The sequence below is a fragment of the Lampris incognitus genome, chromosome 14, assembly GCF_029633865.1.
Source record: "Lampris incognitus isolate fLamInc1 chromosome 14, fLamInc1.hap2, whole genome shotgun sequence".
Lineage (NCBI taxonomy): Eukaryota > Metazoa > Chordata > Actinopteri > Lampriformes > Lampridae > Lampris > Lampris incognitus.
Window position 1 is genome coordinate 27,937,446 of NC_079224.1, and position 18,661 is coordinate 27,956,106.

Genomic DNA, 18,661 nt, shown 5'->3' on the forward strand with positions numbered 1-18,661 from the left:
GAAAGGAGCCAGTTGAGGTGGTTCGGGCATCTGATTAGGATGCCTCCTGGGCGCCTTCCTTTGGAGGTTTACCGGGCACGGCCAACTGGGAGGAGACCCCAGGGTAGACCCAGAACTCGTTAGAGGGACTACATGTCCAATCTGGCCTGGGAATGCCTTGGGATCCCCCAGGAGGAGCTGGAGGGCATTGCTGGGGAGAGGGATGTCTGGAGTGCCCTACTTAGCTTGCTGCCACCGCGACCCGACCCCAGAGAAGTGGCTGATGATGAGAAGAAGTTGATAGAAGCGACACTCCACCTAGATGACTACATCCATACCAATCCAGAGAAATTTGAAAATGCTGTTGTCATGCCAAAAACAGGTAGCAAGTTGTCAGTCAACAAAAGTTTTTTCATATTGTTTTCGAGAAGTTCACCGTCAACACTGAAACACCCAAACAGTAGAAAAACTCTGGATTCTCTTCTGTGTGGCTTGTGCAGGCCACCTGGGGTGTCAACTTTATGCTGATCACATGACGATCTCGATAGTGACTTTGAAAAGCTCCATTTTTGCCATCCACACTGCAGTACAAGACCAATACTTTAGAATTCATCTACTTCAGAGAGGATTTTCAGGAAGATATGTTTTCTGTGGTCAAGAACGCTGGCTCAATGTGGATGGAAGGCCAAAATGGAAAAAAAGAATGTACCCGTGTTAGTGTGGACATAGTCTTAGTGACTCAGAGGAAATGCTGATGGAGCATCCATGTTACTATGGCAACAGTCAACCTCAGGTAAGTGCACTTAGACTGAAGTGTCCAAATAATTTCTAGAGGTATCTCTTTGATATCCCAAGATGCTCCTCTCTGATCTGTCTCACTGCCGCAGTTACACCTCCTCAGATACCCCTTAGAGTGCAGTTTTCATTTACGGCTAATCTCCTCTTTAATATTATATACCGTCATTACCAGTGCCAGCACCAGGCAAGGTTTGCTCTCAAAGCAAGTAATTTTTCCTTTTAAATCTATATGTCTTCATATGAAAGGTGGAACGTTAAGTCACAATAATAAGAGATTTTGGCATGCAGTTAAGTCATAACTTTTTTTGAAGTGATAATTTGTAGGCAGTTTGAAATAAATGTTTTCTTTAAGATTGATAATTTCATATCCCTTCCTTATAATATAGTAACCATCAGCAGATTATTTCAACAGGCAATTATGTGGAACAGTAAGAGTAAGAGTGCCAAGTAACTGGCATCCGGGTGGTGTTGTGGTCTATTCTGTTGCCTACCAACATGGGGATCGCTGGTTTGAATCCCCGCATTACCTCCGGCTTGGTCGGGCATCCCTACAGACACAATTGGCCATGTCTGCGGGTGGGAAGCCGGATATGGGTATGTGTCCAGGTCGCTGCACTAGCGCCTCCTCTGGTCAGTCGGAGCACCTGTTCAAGGGAGAGGGGGAACTGGGGGGAATAGTATGATCCTCCCACGTGTTATGTCCCCCTGGTGAAACTCCTCACTGTCAGATGAAAAGAAGCAGCTGGCGACTCCATGTGTCAGAGAAGACATGTTGTAGCCTGCAGCCCTCCCTGGATCGGCAGAGGGGGTGGAAGCACTAACTGGGACAGCCCAGAAGAGTGGGGTAATTGGCCAAGTATAATTGAGGAGAAAAGGGGGGGGAAATCCACAAAAAAAATGTGTAAAGTAACTGTAATATCAAACAGTGAGTGAAGTATTGTGGCACTAAGTTAACAGTGTGTTTCTGCATTGTCTTGTGTATGTGAAGACAAGCTGGAGGTCAGATACAAGCTGGACAACAGCAGAGATGCTGAAGTGTTGAGGAGCGGAGTGAGGGGACTGGCCAACAGACAGCTACACAAGATCACCATCAGGAGACTTCTAGACACTGTGTCTGTGCAGGTACGTAACATGCACACACTAACGCATATGCACTATGTGGGGCAAAGTGTCTTAAAAGCAGACCTCAGTGGACATCCACATAGGATGTCTACATGTACGTAGCATTTGCATTTCACCTGCAAGTGCACCAGCAGTGTTCCAGAAATGACGGCTTGCAAAGGTTGTTAGAAATGTAGGCTTTTAATACATGCTGGTATGCTTTGAAAAGGCAAAGGACTGTGGACTGTCTGTTCATGTATATGTATGCACCCTATACTTCTGTGTGAGCACCTTGAGACACCAACAGCTGCTGCTGTCCTGGATGTGGTTATAGCTGATCAAAGGGGAAAAACTGTTTGAGGAAAACGCTCCTAGATGAAATATGAGGTGTCCCAATCTAGCCTTGATTCACTCCTGTTGCATCTCTGTATCTTTTCCTCTAGTCTGTGATGATATATGAGGTAAAACTCATCTAATCTGCCTTCATCAGCCTGAATTACTTTATTATTATTAACATCCTCAAATGAGACACAAGGTGACCCCATTTCAAACAGATCCAGTCCCTTGATTATATGGAGCCATCAGCCACCAATGAAATATAAGTTGCCACTTAACCAGACTGTTTCTAACCCCACGGATAATTATCTTGCCAGCATCATCTTCAGATTGTAATAAGCAATAGGAGTATACTCTATTAAAATGTTTCCTTATTGCTGACCGGTTGACAGTTGATACTTTTAATACTTTGGCTTTGCTGCCTCACAGCAAGAATTGAACTTGGTGTGGTGTTTGCATGTTGTCCTTGCATTTGTTTAGGTTTGTTCTGGGTGCTCTAGTTTCCTCCCACAGCCAAGACATGAGCCTTTCAAGCGAATTGAAGACACTAAATTGTCTGTTAGATATGAATGGGATCATGAAAGACTGTATCTTGAGTATACACCTTATGATTGACTGCTAAACCTCTCCAGGGTCTCTTCCTGCTCTCAGTGAATGGACGGATAGATGGATGGAGATTGGATTGTTGGTGTATTCTAGGCAGCATAGTGGCATAGTGAGTAACAACTGGAGGACCACAGTTTAAGCTACTTTTTTGGCAAGCATCCTGCCTACTGAATTGTTATCACCAATGTGCTGAATCCCTCTTAACTTCAGGAAAATCATCCTTTAGCAAGCCGTGCTCTCGGTGCAGTGGGTTGAGAGAAATTAAAATTTTCCTAAAGTGTTCAGTTATATTGCCTCACATTGTTACACTGCAGACAAGAATCATATAAATGTAATAAAAGTATACACAAAATGGGGGAATTTGTCATGGTCACATTGGTGGAGATACAAATTGACAAATTTCATTTTTCATAGCAGCACGGTGGCGCAGTGGTTAGCGCAGTCACCTCACAGCAAGAAGGTCCTGGATATGAACCCCAGGGTTGTCCAACCTTGTGGGTCATCCCAGGTCATCCTCTGTGTGGAATTTGCATGTTTTCCTCGTGTCTGCGTGGGTTTCCTCCGGGTGCCCCAGTTTCCTCCCAGAGTCCAAATACATGTAGGTCAGGTGACTCGGCCTTACTAAATTGCCCCTAGGTGTGAATGTGTCGGCCCTGTGCTGAACTGGCGGCCTCTCCAGGGTGTCTCCCCGCCTGCCGCCCAATGACTGCTGGGATAGGCTCCAGCATCCCACAACCCAAATTCAGATAAGCAGCTTGGATAATGAATGGTTGGATTTTTCATAGTTCATAGTGACACACCAAGTGGATTGCAGAAACTCAGAGCAGAGAGGAACAGTACACGAGTTTGAACAGGAGACTATGCAGTCATTGATATATGAATTATATATGTACCACTGAACTGTATAGGAGTATGAGTTTTTTGCCGGTGTTATTTTAAGGAGTGGTTTGAGAAAGGAGTGTTGGTGGCTACAGGTCACTGTGTACTGGTTGTCAGCTATTTGAGAATTCCTCAAGAGGTACAGGTTCAATTGAAAGTACCAACTTTTGACAGTTTTTGAACTAATGGAGGTTAAATTGGAACATAGGTCCATCCAGACTCTGGCTGGCTCTCGTCTCTCTCCTCTGTCTTCACTGAGTGCCGTCTTCTCTAATGCATGGGTGCAGATATGTCTCAGCAAATCAGGCTTCATTAAAATTGTCACCACCGGAGAACTGATTGAAAGCCTTGTCATTAAAAGTGTGGAGCCTTTTTCCTTTTTTATTCCTCCTGCTGAGTTGTTCAGATAAAACATGACTGAAATGCTGAACATCACTGTTGCAATAACACCTTTTGAAGAATGCTGTTGCAAAACCAAATCGCTACCATTTGAAAAATATGGACATATTTTCCATACAGTAGAGATCTTTTATCATTACTATAATGAAAAGACTGCTGGCATGAATGCAACAATCACCATGGAGTATTTTTCAGGTTATTACAATATAGTTTCATTTCATATCAAGGTAGTATATGCAGCTCAAGTTCAAACTTACTTCAATCTTGAAGGCTTTAAAAGCGTAGTTTGTCAAACAGGAAAGAGCCTACAGCATCCTCAAAAACAAAATTGTATTGCAGGTTTTGGAGAATAAATGGCAATATCCTCAAATATCTTGCATGAGAGACACAAAGTCACCAGAAAACATCAAAATATGGTATTGTATATCAGAAAACCCTAGAAAATATCAAAAGATATTTGACATCAGGGAGAGAATGTGTTTAGATTAAGAGTCTGTTTCCAGGATTCACAGAGTTGGGCAGGTGAACTGGCTAATTGCAAAATGTATAACTTTGAAAAATCCCAAAAAATATAGACAATCCAACTTAAAAATGAAACTACCTGACAGCAATTACTTGCATTAATACAATTTCATCAGGGATTATTACTGAGATACTTTGTCTTGAGGTTTTTATTTTTATTTTTTTTACAAAAAATAACCCTTTGAATCTTATTACCAACTGTATTTTCGAAATATTTATTACCTTTGCCCTCTTTTTGGCTGCTTCTGATTTAATGATAAAAGACTTCTTTCTACAACATTTTTGTATAATTGTCACTTTGCATAAGACGGTCACCGTGAGTGATGCCTTGGGGAAAGGTTTCAATGTTTTTACCAAATTAATTTTGTGAGAAAACTTTCCATGTTCTTTCAGATAGACCAGCATGCCAGAGAAGTCTTCAATCTGACATCTGATGGAGAATTCAACGGCATCAAGTCTCTGATTCTGGGACGAGTACAAGGTAAGTAGAGCGAGGCTTAAAAAGCCAGACAAGAGCTCTCTAGTTACGGAGCACTCAGACAAACTGATTTGAATAATAGCACCGATATGTTCGGCCCTATCTGACAATCAGCCTTACTGAGGCTTTCTAATGGGAGTCTTGAGAAATAAAAATACCACGCTCTTAGAAACCAAAATGAAAACAATACTCAAATGGTCAGAGAGAGTTATGTAGCCTTGAGCTGAACATTAAACACTGCATATGCTCACATTTTTATATTTCATTTCACTCTTCTACGTAGTTTGCATTGTTCTCCAGTGCAACAGCAATGGAGACAGGGGGATTCAGGGTCTTTCTCAAAGACCCTTCAGCAGATCCTATGGCTGTTAAAGCACATACATTTGTTATTTCAGGAATAGAACCTCTGAGTTTTTAGGTCCAGTGCTGTGCCCTCTCACAAATAGACTACATTTTAAAATCATGTAGTCTATTCAGTTGCCTACAAACACGGGGATTGCCAGTTCGAATCCCCGTGTTACCTCTGGCTTGGTCGGGCGTCCTTGCAAACACAGTTGGCCGTGTCTGCGGGTGGGAAGCCGGATGTGGGTATGTGTCCTGGTCGCTGCAATAGCGCCTCCTCTGGACGTCGGGGCGTCGGTTCGGGGGGGGGGACTGGGGGGAATAACGTGATCCTCCCACCTACTACGTCCCCCTGGCGAAACTCCTCACTGTCAGGTGAAAAGAAGCGGCTGGTGATTGACTCCACATGTATTGGCGGAGGCATGTGGTAGTCTGCAGCCCTCCCCGGACTGGCAGAGGGGGTGGAGCAGAGACTGGGGCGGCTTGGAAGAGTGGGGTCATTGGCCAGATACAACTGGGGAGAACTGGGGAGATCCATTGAACGAGGAAAAATTCATTTAGAAGCCACACATAAAGTATCCCAATGAGTTTCTTATTTTAAGTAAAAGAAAAACAAGACCAAATGTTAGGAATAAAATAACATTAAAAGTGATTCTTTTTGAAAAATCCTTAATTTTTACAATTAAGAAAAATATAGCATAGCTTTAATGTCCCATTTCTGTTTCCCTTTTCTCCTACTTCACTTATCTTTGTTTAGTGAGAGAATGGGCTTAATTTGAACAAATAACAAAACAGCTTTAAGGTCCCTTTTTTTTTTTCTTCCCACTTCCCCATTCTACCTTCCCTGTTTAGTGAGAGAAATGAGCTTTTGCTTTTCCTTCCAGTAGTTTAAATCTAGGCTGGAATGGAGTCAGTGCCATTTTCATGGACATATGTAGGGGCTCATTGGTGAGTCTAGAACGATACTTTGTTGTAATGATGTTCATAGGTGAGAAAGCTGACTCACAACTGGATGTGGAGCCAAACATGTTCAATGGGTGTAGCGCTACTTTGGTTAAACCAGGTAAAAGAGTCTCAGACACAGTCTGTAGCCAGAAAGTAGTAGGGTCAGTTACTACAAAATACTCTCTTAGTGCCGTATCTGCTTGGAGATCAATCAATTCCATTGTGGAGAGGTCCAGCATGTGCTCATGCACTCTTAACAGTCACCCCGTCAGTCAATGGCTTTTTATGTTGACCGAGAATCCACGCAACTTTCAGTTAATATTTGTTTGCAGGTTGCTGGGCCGTTAATGAATGGGAGAGGATTCAGGTGGACCGATCATCATACTGAACTCTGAGTTCGTACATTTTCCGTGCCCTCACCTCTGATTTCTGTGTCTGGTGTTTCTCAAATGATCTGTACTTTGTCTTGTAGTGGCGCTTCACATTGCCGTTTTTTACAAGTGCCTTTGTCTCGGAACATGTGAGGCAGACTGGTTTGGCACTTGCTGCTGGAAGAGTGAACGTATATTGCTCTGTCCATTCATTCTTGAACGATTTTCTGTGTCTACTTTCCCATTTTGGATTTCGCCCTTCTGTCCTCTCTCCTCTCAACCCTGTATTCATTTCTCTCGCTTACCTCTTTCTATCACTGGCTGTCAGAGAAATCACTTTGATGGGGGCATTCAGGTGGCATGGCAGTCTATTCGTTGCCTACCAACACGAGGATCACCGGTTCGAATCCCTGTGTTACCTCTGGGTTGGTTGGGCGTCCCTACAGACACAATTGGCCGTGTCTGCGGGTAGGAAGACGGATGTGGGTATGTGTCCTGGTCACTGCACTAGTGCCTACTCTGGTCACTCAAGGCACCTGTTCAGGGGGGAAGGAGAACTGGGGGGAATAGCGTGATCCTCCAACATGCTACATCCCCCTGGCGAAACTCCTCACTGTCAGGTGAAGAGAAGCAGCTGGCGACTCCACATGTATCAGAGGAAGCATGTGGTAGTCTGTACCCCTCCCTGGATCAGCAGGGTGGGTGAAGCAGTGACCGGGACGGCTCGGAAGATTGGGGTAACTGGCCAAGTACAATGGGGGGAAAAATCCCCCCCCCCCAAAAAAATCACTTTGATTGGTTGAGGTGCGTGAACCACGTGATTTAAATAACTGTATGTGATTGGTCTGGGGCCTCCCTGCTTGAGAGGGACCCGACTACAGTCAGCAGAATGAGGCGGGGCTGCATGTACGAGACAGGGCTACACCCTAATCCTAACCTTAAACTGGGCGAGGCTATACATGTAGCCTCACCCCACGAATGCCTCGCTAATTAGTGAACCCTGCTCTATACAAAACTAAATGATGACCAAGAAGCCCAGGTGATGAAGGGCAGGGTTCATCTTGGTCAATGTGGGCCAGCCCAACTATTTTTTACCCCCACATCTGTCCTGTTGTCTGATAGGACTGAACAAAACATGGGCCATCGTATGAAAGGTTCGTTCCAAACCAAACACATATTTTAAATGTTGTTGGCCCCATTGGCGATCAAACCGCTCTGAGACTCTTCATGACATTCTCTACATATTGAGCTGTACAGCGGGGAAGTCCCATTTGAAGAGACTTGTAAGTCAGCCACAACGGTACTGTAATTGGCTTTTGTCATGACTTATTCATGTTGCTTTTGAATACTGCGACTGGAGAGACAAGGTGAAGCTGGTAATAACATTAGGGACTGAGGGGCCAAAAGAAAAGCTCACCTCTCCCGGACCTTCAGGTCTATTACAACACCAGCTCTTTATCAGGTTTGATCAGGTTACATTAGAGAACAAGCAAACCTTAGCATTTTTACAAGTACTCCTTTGAGTCTAGTGTGGTAATACATAGCAGAGCACAATGTAAGTTAACGTAGGTTGGATGTGAATTATAGTACTGTGTAATGTGTGTTCTGTAATGTGGTATTGTGAAGTGTGTAGTGTGATACTAGAAATTATTCTATGATGTTGTGTACGTAATTTGATGTGTTGCATGAGTTCATACCAAAATAGAGTCTAAAAAGTTGTACTTTTGGGCTCTCACTCACAGTAAATCCTATACAGAAGCTAATATCAGCAGTTACCTCATCTTATTTTCAGCATTCAGCTCTAGCATAGTGTAACGAAGAGTCTTTTGACCCTGGCCATGTTAGCAAGTGACCTGTCTTCTCCGACAAGTCAGAAGAGTCCATAGACAGATCAGCAACGGAGAACAGCAGGAAAGTGGATTTTCTGTCACTGCCTGCCAGCCCCGTCATCCATCAGCCTGACTAATAAACCTGGAAGGAACAGAGACAGAGAAACAGAGAGAGAAATATAGTTAGACTGAGATTGCAGAACAGAGATAGAGAATTTGATATAAGAGAGAATATAGAAACAGATAGAGGTAGTGAAGTAAATGAAGAGAGAGAAAAAGAGGGATGGAGCATCTGCTCTCAGAGATATTTTGGAGTTGTGGGACCACGGTGAACAATTTAAAAAAGGGGGGAAAAATTGGGACTTGGTGTGCAAAGTTCTTAATGCTCAGTGTCCAGCCAGGCTGTCCCCGCCCCTTCCTGTCTGACGGGTGTCATCACCATGCAGATCTGTCCCTGTCAAACCTCAGTCACCTCTCAGCCGGCTCAGCAGCCACTGACACACACAGCTGGTTACAGCAGTCATGCTGGGATTCACAGCCGCTGTTTATACGACAGTGAGGCTTATGGGGGGGTATAATGGAGGGATTTAAGTCAATAAAATAGAGACGGGTGCCGTGTGTGTGGCTCTGTCGCATGGAATGATAGACACAGACAAGTGGCTCAATCAATAATAGTCAAGCTACTGTAATTAAGAGAAAAGGGTGTGCGTGTGCTTGTGTGTGTGCGCGTGCCTTTTGTGTTGGAGGACTAATGAGCAGTCTACTGCCTCTATTGTCCCATGACATAGACATCTATAAAGGAGTTATATAATAAATGGATTTTCATGTATACATGTGTAATGAATGGAGAGCTTGCACAGACACTCTTGCATGTCTTGAGAGTTAAACACACACTCGCTTGAGGCTCAGTCAATGGCTGTCTATCTAACTGCCACTACTGGATAACAGAAAAACCTGTAGTGGAGTCAACAAGCCCAACAATTCATGTCATGAATACTCACAGGGTTAAATTTTTGAAGGGAGGTCAGAAGGTTTGAGAGGCTGTCAGTTCACAGGTCCAATCTGCACAATGACTGAAAAGTCACCAGTAGACATGTGTGCTGTCAAAGACAGTCTATCTCTCTCTCTCTCTCTGTTTTCCAGAGTCTGATGAGTTGGATCCAGATCTGGCCAGGCTGGCCTCTCTTGGGTTTACTGGCTGTCTATCTGTGGTCCAGTTTAATGCCATCAGCCCTCTGAAAGCCGCTCTGCTCTATCCTGACACCAGTCCTGTCATCATCACTGGCCCATTGGTCCAGTCTAATTGTGGCTCCTCCACTCCAGCCAACCCCTATGCAGCAGAAAACACACACCACCTGTCAGGTAAGAGGGCTGATTAATTAGGTTTACAAATCGAAAAGTCAGAGATTTTTTGTTGATTTGACTATAGAATAATGATCACCACCAAAGCAGTTTACAATACATATCAAATGTTCACCCTGAACGGTGGGTTTTATAAGTTTTATACTATAATAGAGATAGAGCCAGCAAGTTTTAGCCATAACCGCATGGTTGTGGTTTTTAGATGGCATTCTCTGTCAGGCAAGGAGTCAGATTTTTAATCAACTGTGATCCTAAAGCTTTGGGCAAAGTTCTTAATTGTATGACCTCAGAGGGGCAGGGTAAGCTTTATGTAGGTGTCAGAGGGTATCACAAAGGTTGGGTGAGGTTTCTTGCTCCTCTTTCTTCAATGACATGCTTCTGTCTTGCTTTCAAATTCAACTGGGGAATTATGGACATATAGTGCACAGTCCATCCTATAGTGCTCCATGCTGGGTACAGTTGTTCATGTTGCTACTATGTCCCTATCTCTCTTTTTTTTTTTACTTTCAATAGTTTTAATTCTTTAAACAGCAGAGACAACCAAACACATAAATGACAACATCATGCCAAGCTATGAAAGTCAGTGGGTGAATTTGGTTCATCGAAGGCATCACGTCTTGAATAGGAATCTATGACTGCAGCACTTCCCTATGTGTTTGTTTTCTGTGTGCAGGTCTCTTTTCCAACTTCATGATGGGCTCATTAAGCACACACACTGTCTTCCTTGTTAACCACAGTGATGACAGTGTGGCAGATTGAGTCAGTTAGTTTGGACCAGACACCATTAATTTCAAATTTCTCCCCAGTGGTCATTCTAATGCTTCTTGGTGCTGCTCTAAATTTGTCCTTTGGAGAGGTGCTGTGGTATTTAATGGGCCCTATCTGCGCTAATTGATGATACTGAGATCCTGCCCCTCTCTCTTGCCCATCTTCTCTCTTCATTTTTAGACTCTCTCTCTCTCCTCTGTGATGTTTGCCTTCGTCTCTTTGTTCTCGCTCAGTGTTGCTTCTCTCTCCTACACTTTTGTTGTTCTGTAGCTGTTATAATCTCTCTCCTCTTTTTTTCCTCTCCATCTTCATCTACTGTTCTTTCTCTTCTGTTTATCTCTTGCTTTCTTGATCTCTCTCCACTGTCTTTTCATCTCCCACTTTCTCTTTCGCTCTCTATCACTGCTGTAGACCGGTCTGGTTCAGTGGGCACAGGTCAACCTATAGTCAATGCCATCAGGAGTGACTCAGCTTTGATTGGAGGTACTGTTTTCCCACGTCTCAAAAGAATATAACAGGGACTACTTTTATATTTAACTGGAAAGTTCATTTCTGGAGAAAACGTGTGGTCTAGTGTTGCCGAGGTGGTTAGTAATAGTGAAAATGTATCTTGCAGCAATCAACATTGCCATTATTTTTTATGTCAACAATTCAAAGAAAAAGGTTACAGTGGATATTACAAAAAGGATACCACATTTCAAAAGGTTGGATATCTGCACAGCTCTTAAAGTAACAGAAGGTTTTAACGTATGAATGGTTGCTACTTTAATCAACATTGGGCTTGTTAGAATACAAAGGTTTTGGAGATACTAACAATAAAGAGAAAAACAGCAACAAATGTGTGCTGGTGTTCAACTAGCCAATGACTATCAAAAAACCAGAGTTAACAGTGAAGGTTGTATTCAGCATCTCATGATGAGACAAACACAATACCCAAAGCCAACAGTTCTGTTAAAATGAACTAAAACTTTGATCTGTTTCCAGGTTTGATTGATTTAGAGTGGAAACTGAATAGATCTAATCTATACCAGTGGTGATTGGAAAAGTATGAGTCGGTGAGAGGCTTTTGAAAACTGTCCATTAAACTGGCCCGACTCCATCTGAGTGCACAAAGGACAGTTCAACTAATTAAACTGCAGCAGAAATGACTTGCTGATGGAAGGAGTTTTTATGCACTTATCTTTTAATTCCTGGCCATTCTAAAGCCACTTTATTGTTGTATTAAATTAACTCCTGTAGCCATTTGTAATTCCAATTAGATTAAAATTTATTTTAAATTGAAGAGTCCAAAAGAATCCAGAGGTTTAAAAACACTGTTAAAATGTGTGCTAGTCTGTTTAGTACGTCAATCAACAGATAAAATAGACCATGGAGGGAACGATAGACGGAAGATGGTGCGAGTGAGACTGGATGCCATCCTCACTGCTCCGCTTAGACTGTGTTTTTTGTTTATTTATGTAGTTTTGGGTTTTTTTGTGCTCTTTCACCTTCCTGTCATCTACACTATTAACCTATGACTACATCACATTTCTGGATATTGCAGCTAGAACTACATATCTTTTTTCTGACGATATGCATGATAGCTCCACTTGGCCAAAAGAGATCCTCCGGGACACGGATCTTAACAATGGGAACGAGCCTCCAAGGAGAGGCAGGAGAAAGAAACACAGGTAAATGTGCCGGGGTCCAGAACAGACTGTGAGCAGGGAACACCAACCACCTCTGCCCAGTATCTTGCTCACAAATGTTCAATCCATCGAAAACAAGTTGGGCCCAGGTCTGCTTCCAACGGGACTGCAACATTCTTTGTTTCACGGAAACATGGCTCTCCCCTGCGGTGCCAGATCATGCCGTTCAGTCAGCTGAAATATTCTGTTTCGCATGGACATGACAGAGGAAACAGGCAAATCTAAAGGAGGTGGAGTGAATCTCATGACCAACAACTGGTGTGATCCAAGGAATGTTTCTGTTCAGCCGCGCTCCTGCTTGCCCAATCTCGAACACCTAGCAATCCTCTGTCACCATTTTTTACCTGCCCTGAGAGTTCCCTTCGGTCATCACCGTTACCGTTTATATTCCACCACAGGTGGACACGGTCACTGCTCTGACCACATTACATTACATGCATTAATATCTCAATTGGGAATTCATCTTGATAGAATATAGAGTTTAAAAACTGGCTGTCATTTTGACGGCCCATCGTCATTTTAGGTAAGAGGGAAATCCCGGTTGTTCTAGTGTTAACTGCGTGACCACGACAGTAGATGCATGTGGCAAAGACTTTGGATGATCGCAGACTATGGAGGACTAACACACACCTCGACTGATCTGGACTCCACCCTGGTGGAGGTTTAAACACTTTTTATGCAAGTTTAGAGCCCAGCAGTGCGAGTGCCAATGCTGTTAGCACTGCTAGCACCACAACTAATGCTAATGCAACTGAAGCGGGCAACCTAACCATTGAGAACCCCCCACTCTTCGTCTCAGAGCACAATGTGAGGAGAGTTGAGACGAGTAAACAGCAGGAAGGCAACCAGTCCAGATGGCATCCCTGGGCGGATGCTGAAATCATGTGCTGACCAGTTAGCCCCAGTGTGCTTACCTCTATTTCAAACCTGTCCCTGGCTCATTCTATCGTCCCTACATGCTTCAAAACATCCACCATTATCCCTATACCCGAGAAGACCCACCCAGCCTGCTTAAATGACTACCGCCCTGTAGCGCTGACCTCTGTGGTGATGAAGTGCTTTGAGAGACTCATCAAAGAGTTAATCTATTCATCTCTACCCAGATCATTAGACCCCTTTCATTTTGCCTATCCCCCCAATAGTACTGATGACGCCATCTCCCACGTCCTCCACTCCACTCTCTCCCACCTGGACATCGGTAAGGGGAATTATGCACACCTGTTGTTCATTAATTTCAATTCGGCGTTTAACACTATTGTTCCCCTCAGACTGGTCACCAAGCTCAGGTACCTGGGGTTGAACTCCACTCTGCTCCTGGGTCCAGAGCTTCCTGACTGACAGTAAAACTGACAGTGAAAATCGGAAACTGCACCTCCAGTACCCGAACCTTCAACACCAGCAACCCCCAAGGCTGCGTCCTGAGTCCTCTGCTCGACTCCCTTTACACCTATGATTGCATAGCCACACACAGCTCCAACATCATTGTGAATTTCGCGGATGACACAGTGGTGGTAGGCCTGATCTCCATGGAGACAGGGAGATCAGGCCTACCCAGCCCATCTGGACAAGGTGGATGTGCTGTCATCATGGTGTAAGGACAACAACTTGGACCTGAATGTCTGCAAGACCATGGAGATGATGGTAGACTTCAGGAGGGAGAAGCAGAGAATCCACCACATACCAATCAGGATCTACAGGACCCCAGTGTAGAATGTGAGCAGCTACAGGTACCTTGGACTTTACATCCCTGAGGACCAGACTTGGTCACCTCCCCACCCTAGTGAAAAAGGCAAGGCAGCACTTGAATTTCCTCAGCTGCCTCAGGTGATATAAGATCTCCACAGTGCTGCAGAAATCCTTCTACTCCACCCCAGTACAGTCTGTGCTCTCTGGTAGCATTACTGCCCGATATGGAAATTACAGCTTTCAGGATAGGAAAGCCCCACACAGTTATTCGGTGCGCCGAACGCATCACCGAGACTGACTGCACTGTCCTGCCTCCAGGACATCTACAGCTGGCAGTGCAGGTCCAGGGCAAACCAAATCATTAAGGGCACTCACCACCCCAACTACAAATTGTTTCAGCGGCTGCCCTCTGGCAAGCGTTTCTGCTCTATGGCCAAGACTGAGAGGCTGAGAGGGAGCTGCTTCCTCCTAGGCCATATGGACCATAAATACTTAACACCTGGGTCCTGCACCCATTTTGCACTCTGCATCATTTTACAGCTCAGTATCTTCTCGTCTGTGCATTGCATATTGTAGGTTGTTTATAATTGCCACATATCTCCTACTTGTCTTACTTATTTTAATTGTTATTATGTACATAGTCTTTTGATATTCCTTTTTTTGCACATAGCTTATATTAACATTGTTGCATTGATGTTGCACATTGTAAATTGTTTATACTTCTTATCTTATTGTATTTGTAACTTAATTTTTAGTCTTTGACAGTCCGTTATTTGTTTTCTTTGCACATAGCTTTTAAGACCATTATTACATTGATATTCCATTACTTTTCCCTGTATACAGCTTTATACCTTTTCTTTTCATTTAATTTTATTTTTATACTGCTTATTTGCACAATTGGAGTTGTTGTACATGTACAATTATGGCTGTGAAAAATAAATCTCTTGAATTGTGAAATAATGTTCTCCCCTCAGCTCAAACAAATACCTCTAAGCTAAATCTAGTTTTGAGAAAATGTGTGTCAAAATGCAAGCAAGACTCATAAATCAATCATTAATGAAAACACATCAACATCTGACAAAACAAAAAAAAATACTAGCTCTCATTTTTTTTCTGAAGTGTTCTTAATTTTTCTCCTTTGTAGGTGTAATTGCAGTGGCAATCTTTGTCACTGTGTTTGGACTTGCAATATTGGCCAGATACCTGTACAGGAGAAAAGAGACCTATCGGAACCAGGAAGTGAAGGGGGTGAAAGCCGAAGACAGCCCAGAGTTCCCCTTCAACAGCCAGGCCGACTCCCAGAACATTTCCAGTGAGAACCCAAAGGAGTACTTCATTTAAGAGGAGGCCTGAGCTTCCAGTAAGCAGACAGTGTTGTTGCTGAAGGGACAGGTTGGGATACGCCGCCATGCCCGAGTGTTGTACACTACATACAGAGCCCTCAGCCAAGTGGCTGAGGGCTGGCATCAGTGACTCAACAGATCTGGAGAACAAAAAGAGAACTTAATTTTTTCTCCCTCTTCTTTCTTCTCGCTTCTTTTATTAGTTTATTTAATGTGTATATACTGGTACAAGTAAGCAGAATCCTTGGACTTATAAGATGTTGACACTCTTGTTTCAGAAACTGTAAATATTTAAACATGTAAATGTTGAATTAATGTTGAATTGATGTCTTTATAACAATCTCTGGTTAATATATCTATGTTAAATTGAAATACTACAAATGATTTAAGGAGCTTTATAAGTCTGTGGAGGTATTTTCCAAGAGGCGTGATTCTGAGAATTTCAACAACAACAACAAAAAAAAAACTGTCCTTTTGAATTGTTTTGAGTCTGATGTGATTAGTAAGTTTACTGTGAGGATGACAGATGTGTGATTTAATGAAGATTGAGATTTCTGAGCCATAATTAGTTTTTTCAGAGAACAGGCAAAACATTGTCTGGAAGCAACTGGTAGTCTGATGTGGGCATTCCATTTTTTTTAAACTCTTTTGCTTTCTTTTTCTTTCTTCAAACATAAACTTTAAAGCACAGCAAAAGCAGGGAACTGAAATATATCCATAATCGTTGAGCATTATGACTGCTCTAATTAAGAAAGTTCCCTCATAAAGCCTTTAAAATGCAATTCACATTTCTTTTTCTTTTTAATTAGTCTCAAAATCTCAACACGACTCTAGAAAAGCAGACTTTAAAAACTGTTGGTCACCCCCCTCAATCTATGCCAGGACATTTACTGTTTTGAAATGCTAATCTGCGTTAGCCTGGCAGGTAGACTTTACAGGTAGATGCAGTTGGGATAAAAATACCCCAAAATATAGCGAACACCTTTGTGTTTTGGTTCTGTTCTTTCATAAACGGTGATATGACTTGAGGAGTGGAAGAAGGACCTCAGCTGTTTGTGAAACACATGTCAGTCTCCATTAGACCCTGACACACAGGTGGGATTGAACCTTGCAAAAGCCCAAAAATGCATTGCTTGTCAAAGGTTTTGCATGACTGTCCTTGTTATTGTAGGGCCATATAGGTTTATTAAGCTTTCTGACACTTTTTTTTAAAATTTCTCTCAAAGACTATTTCGTTGCAGGTAGATGTTTTCATGGTACATGGGAAATATCCCACACTTTCCATTCTGTTTTGCATCCATCCTAAAATGGCACTGCAACAGCTATTATCGCCTCAAACATTATGAGGTGAAACAGAACAGTTTGCCTTGCCAGTCAGACAATCCTGCAAATTAGTCACAGTTTGAAGCTACTGCCTTAGAATACTGAAGCAGAAAATGTGTGCCCTAACCAACCACATGACACCATGCACCTTATGGCTAAAATCAGGAAAGCAATCAAATTTTGCAGATTGCCTGAGGGATGGTGTATCAATGTATAAGTATAAATGAGGTATAAATGTCACATTCAGCATGCGCAGTGGAACCACCAAAGGCTAAATGAAGATGACCCTTAAATAATGAATTGTCCCAAACTCAATCCCATCCTTGCTGTCTAACCACTATCAACAGACAGAGCAATATAATCCTAACTGTTTGATAATGACACCTGTTTATGTCCTTTATCCAGAAGCCCATATTGAATCACACATTTAAGGAATCAAGATTTCAGCAAACAGTGGTTTGGTACATTATCTTTGCTGACAATGTACCAGTTAAGATTTGGATGTAACACATATCAGTGTAACTGTAATGATGTAATGGTACTTACAGTAATGTCGGTGACTGAATTTGAGTGACTTGCCATAAAAAAATAAAAATCCAAATTTTAAATATATTCAGGTTGTTTGGTTACCAATATAATCCTGTTTGATGAAAATAAAAGTTGATGCTTTTTCAAAGATCGAGGAGGTTTATTTTTGTAATGGTAAGACTGCTTTCCCTGTATTGTACAGGTAAGTCAACCAAAAAATAATTGATTGTATAACCCATACTCCATACAGTCATTGCTCTACAGCTGAAGCCTATGAAGCTGGGTGTTCTTCACTTCAATTTTAATTTCTGTTGAAAGACTCTTGGAAAGCTGTCTTGTGTGTCTATTCACTAAAGTCTTGGAGTAGAGAAACAAATCATTAATGGAGCAGAAACACTGGTGGAGAAAATAATGTGTGGAATCCACTGAGCTCTTTTGTTTCTGTTAAAACAGAACTGAGACACAGCAACACTTCCTCTCGCTGACTGAATCAACATAAATTTACATCTATTGCTGTTGTTTCCTCCAAACTTTACGCGGCATGTTTCTTTTCATTCAATACATGACATTTCTGATGGGCGCTAATATCCATCTGTCGTGACAGAGATAACTGAAATTTCTGAAGCTGTGAAGCATCCATGAGCGGGAGATGTCAAGATCCACTTAGCCTCTCTCTCCCTGTAAAAACAGCAGCATGCCAGAGATTACAGGCTGATTCAAAAGCTTCAAATGAAACCGGCTGAGATCAGTGGTATCTACTTCTTCAATTATATCTCCTCTGGTTTAATGTGATCACAGGCAAGGTCTGAGATGGACAACTGTACAACTTCACCATCAGAAGTGAGATCAAAGACTAAGGGCCCTATCTTACATCCGGCGCAAAGCGAAGCGCAAGTGTCTTTGCTAGTTTCCGACCGACGCAGTCGTCATTTCCCCGCCAACCGCCCACGTTGTATAGCAAATGTACTTGCACACATCTGAGCGCCCATGGGTTTGTTAGTCTTAAAATGAGGTGTGGTCAGGTGCATTGTTGGCACATTGTTGCTGTCTTGAGGCCGCAGAAGGCGATTGCACCATTGACCCAACAAAAACCTGGTCTGAAGTCAATGTCGCAGTATTTTCCTGCTATTTAAATGGTGCATTATATAGTAAGATGGCGCACAACATACCATGCACTCTACTTGTTACACACACAGGGATGCACAGCAGCGCACAAACATGCAAAAGATTACAACTAACATTATAATGTGAAAGATTATTAGTGTGTACATCATGATATTTAAAAAATAAATGTCATAATGGAATCCAAACTTTGGTGGATTCCAGCTGCTCCAGATCCGTTTCCTCAGCAGAAAAGTTTGTTTTTCCAACTTTCCAA

The 18,661-nt window shown here is 42.7% G+C and overlaps 1 protein-coding gene across 1 annotated transcript in view; it reads left to right on the top strand.

Moving 5' to 3' along the window:
• Positions 1–15,430, top strand: part of cntnap3 (contactin associated protein family member 3) — a 193,542-nt gene extending 178,112 nt beyond the window's left edge. Inside the window, exons 20-24 of the mRNA XM_056293671.1 lie at positions 1,766–1,899; positions 5,014–5,101; positions 9,729–9,947; positions 11,127–11,198; positions 15,234–15,430. Of these exons, the coding sequence (XP_056149646.1) occupies positions 1,766–1,899; positions 5,014–5,101; positions 9,729–9,947; positions 11,127–11,198; positions 15,234–15,430 (710 nt within the window). The remainder of the gene's footprint in view (positions 1–1,765; positions 1,900–5,013; positions 5,102–9,728; positions 9,948–11,126; positions 11,199–15,233) is intronic.
• Positions 15,431–18,661: the final 3,231 nt, after the last annotated feature.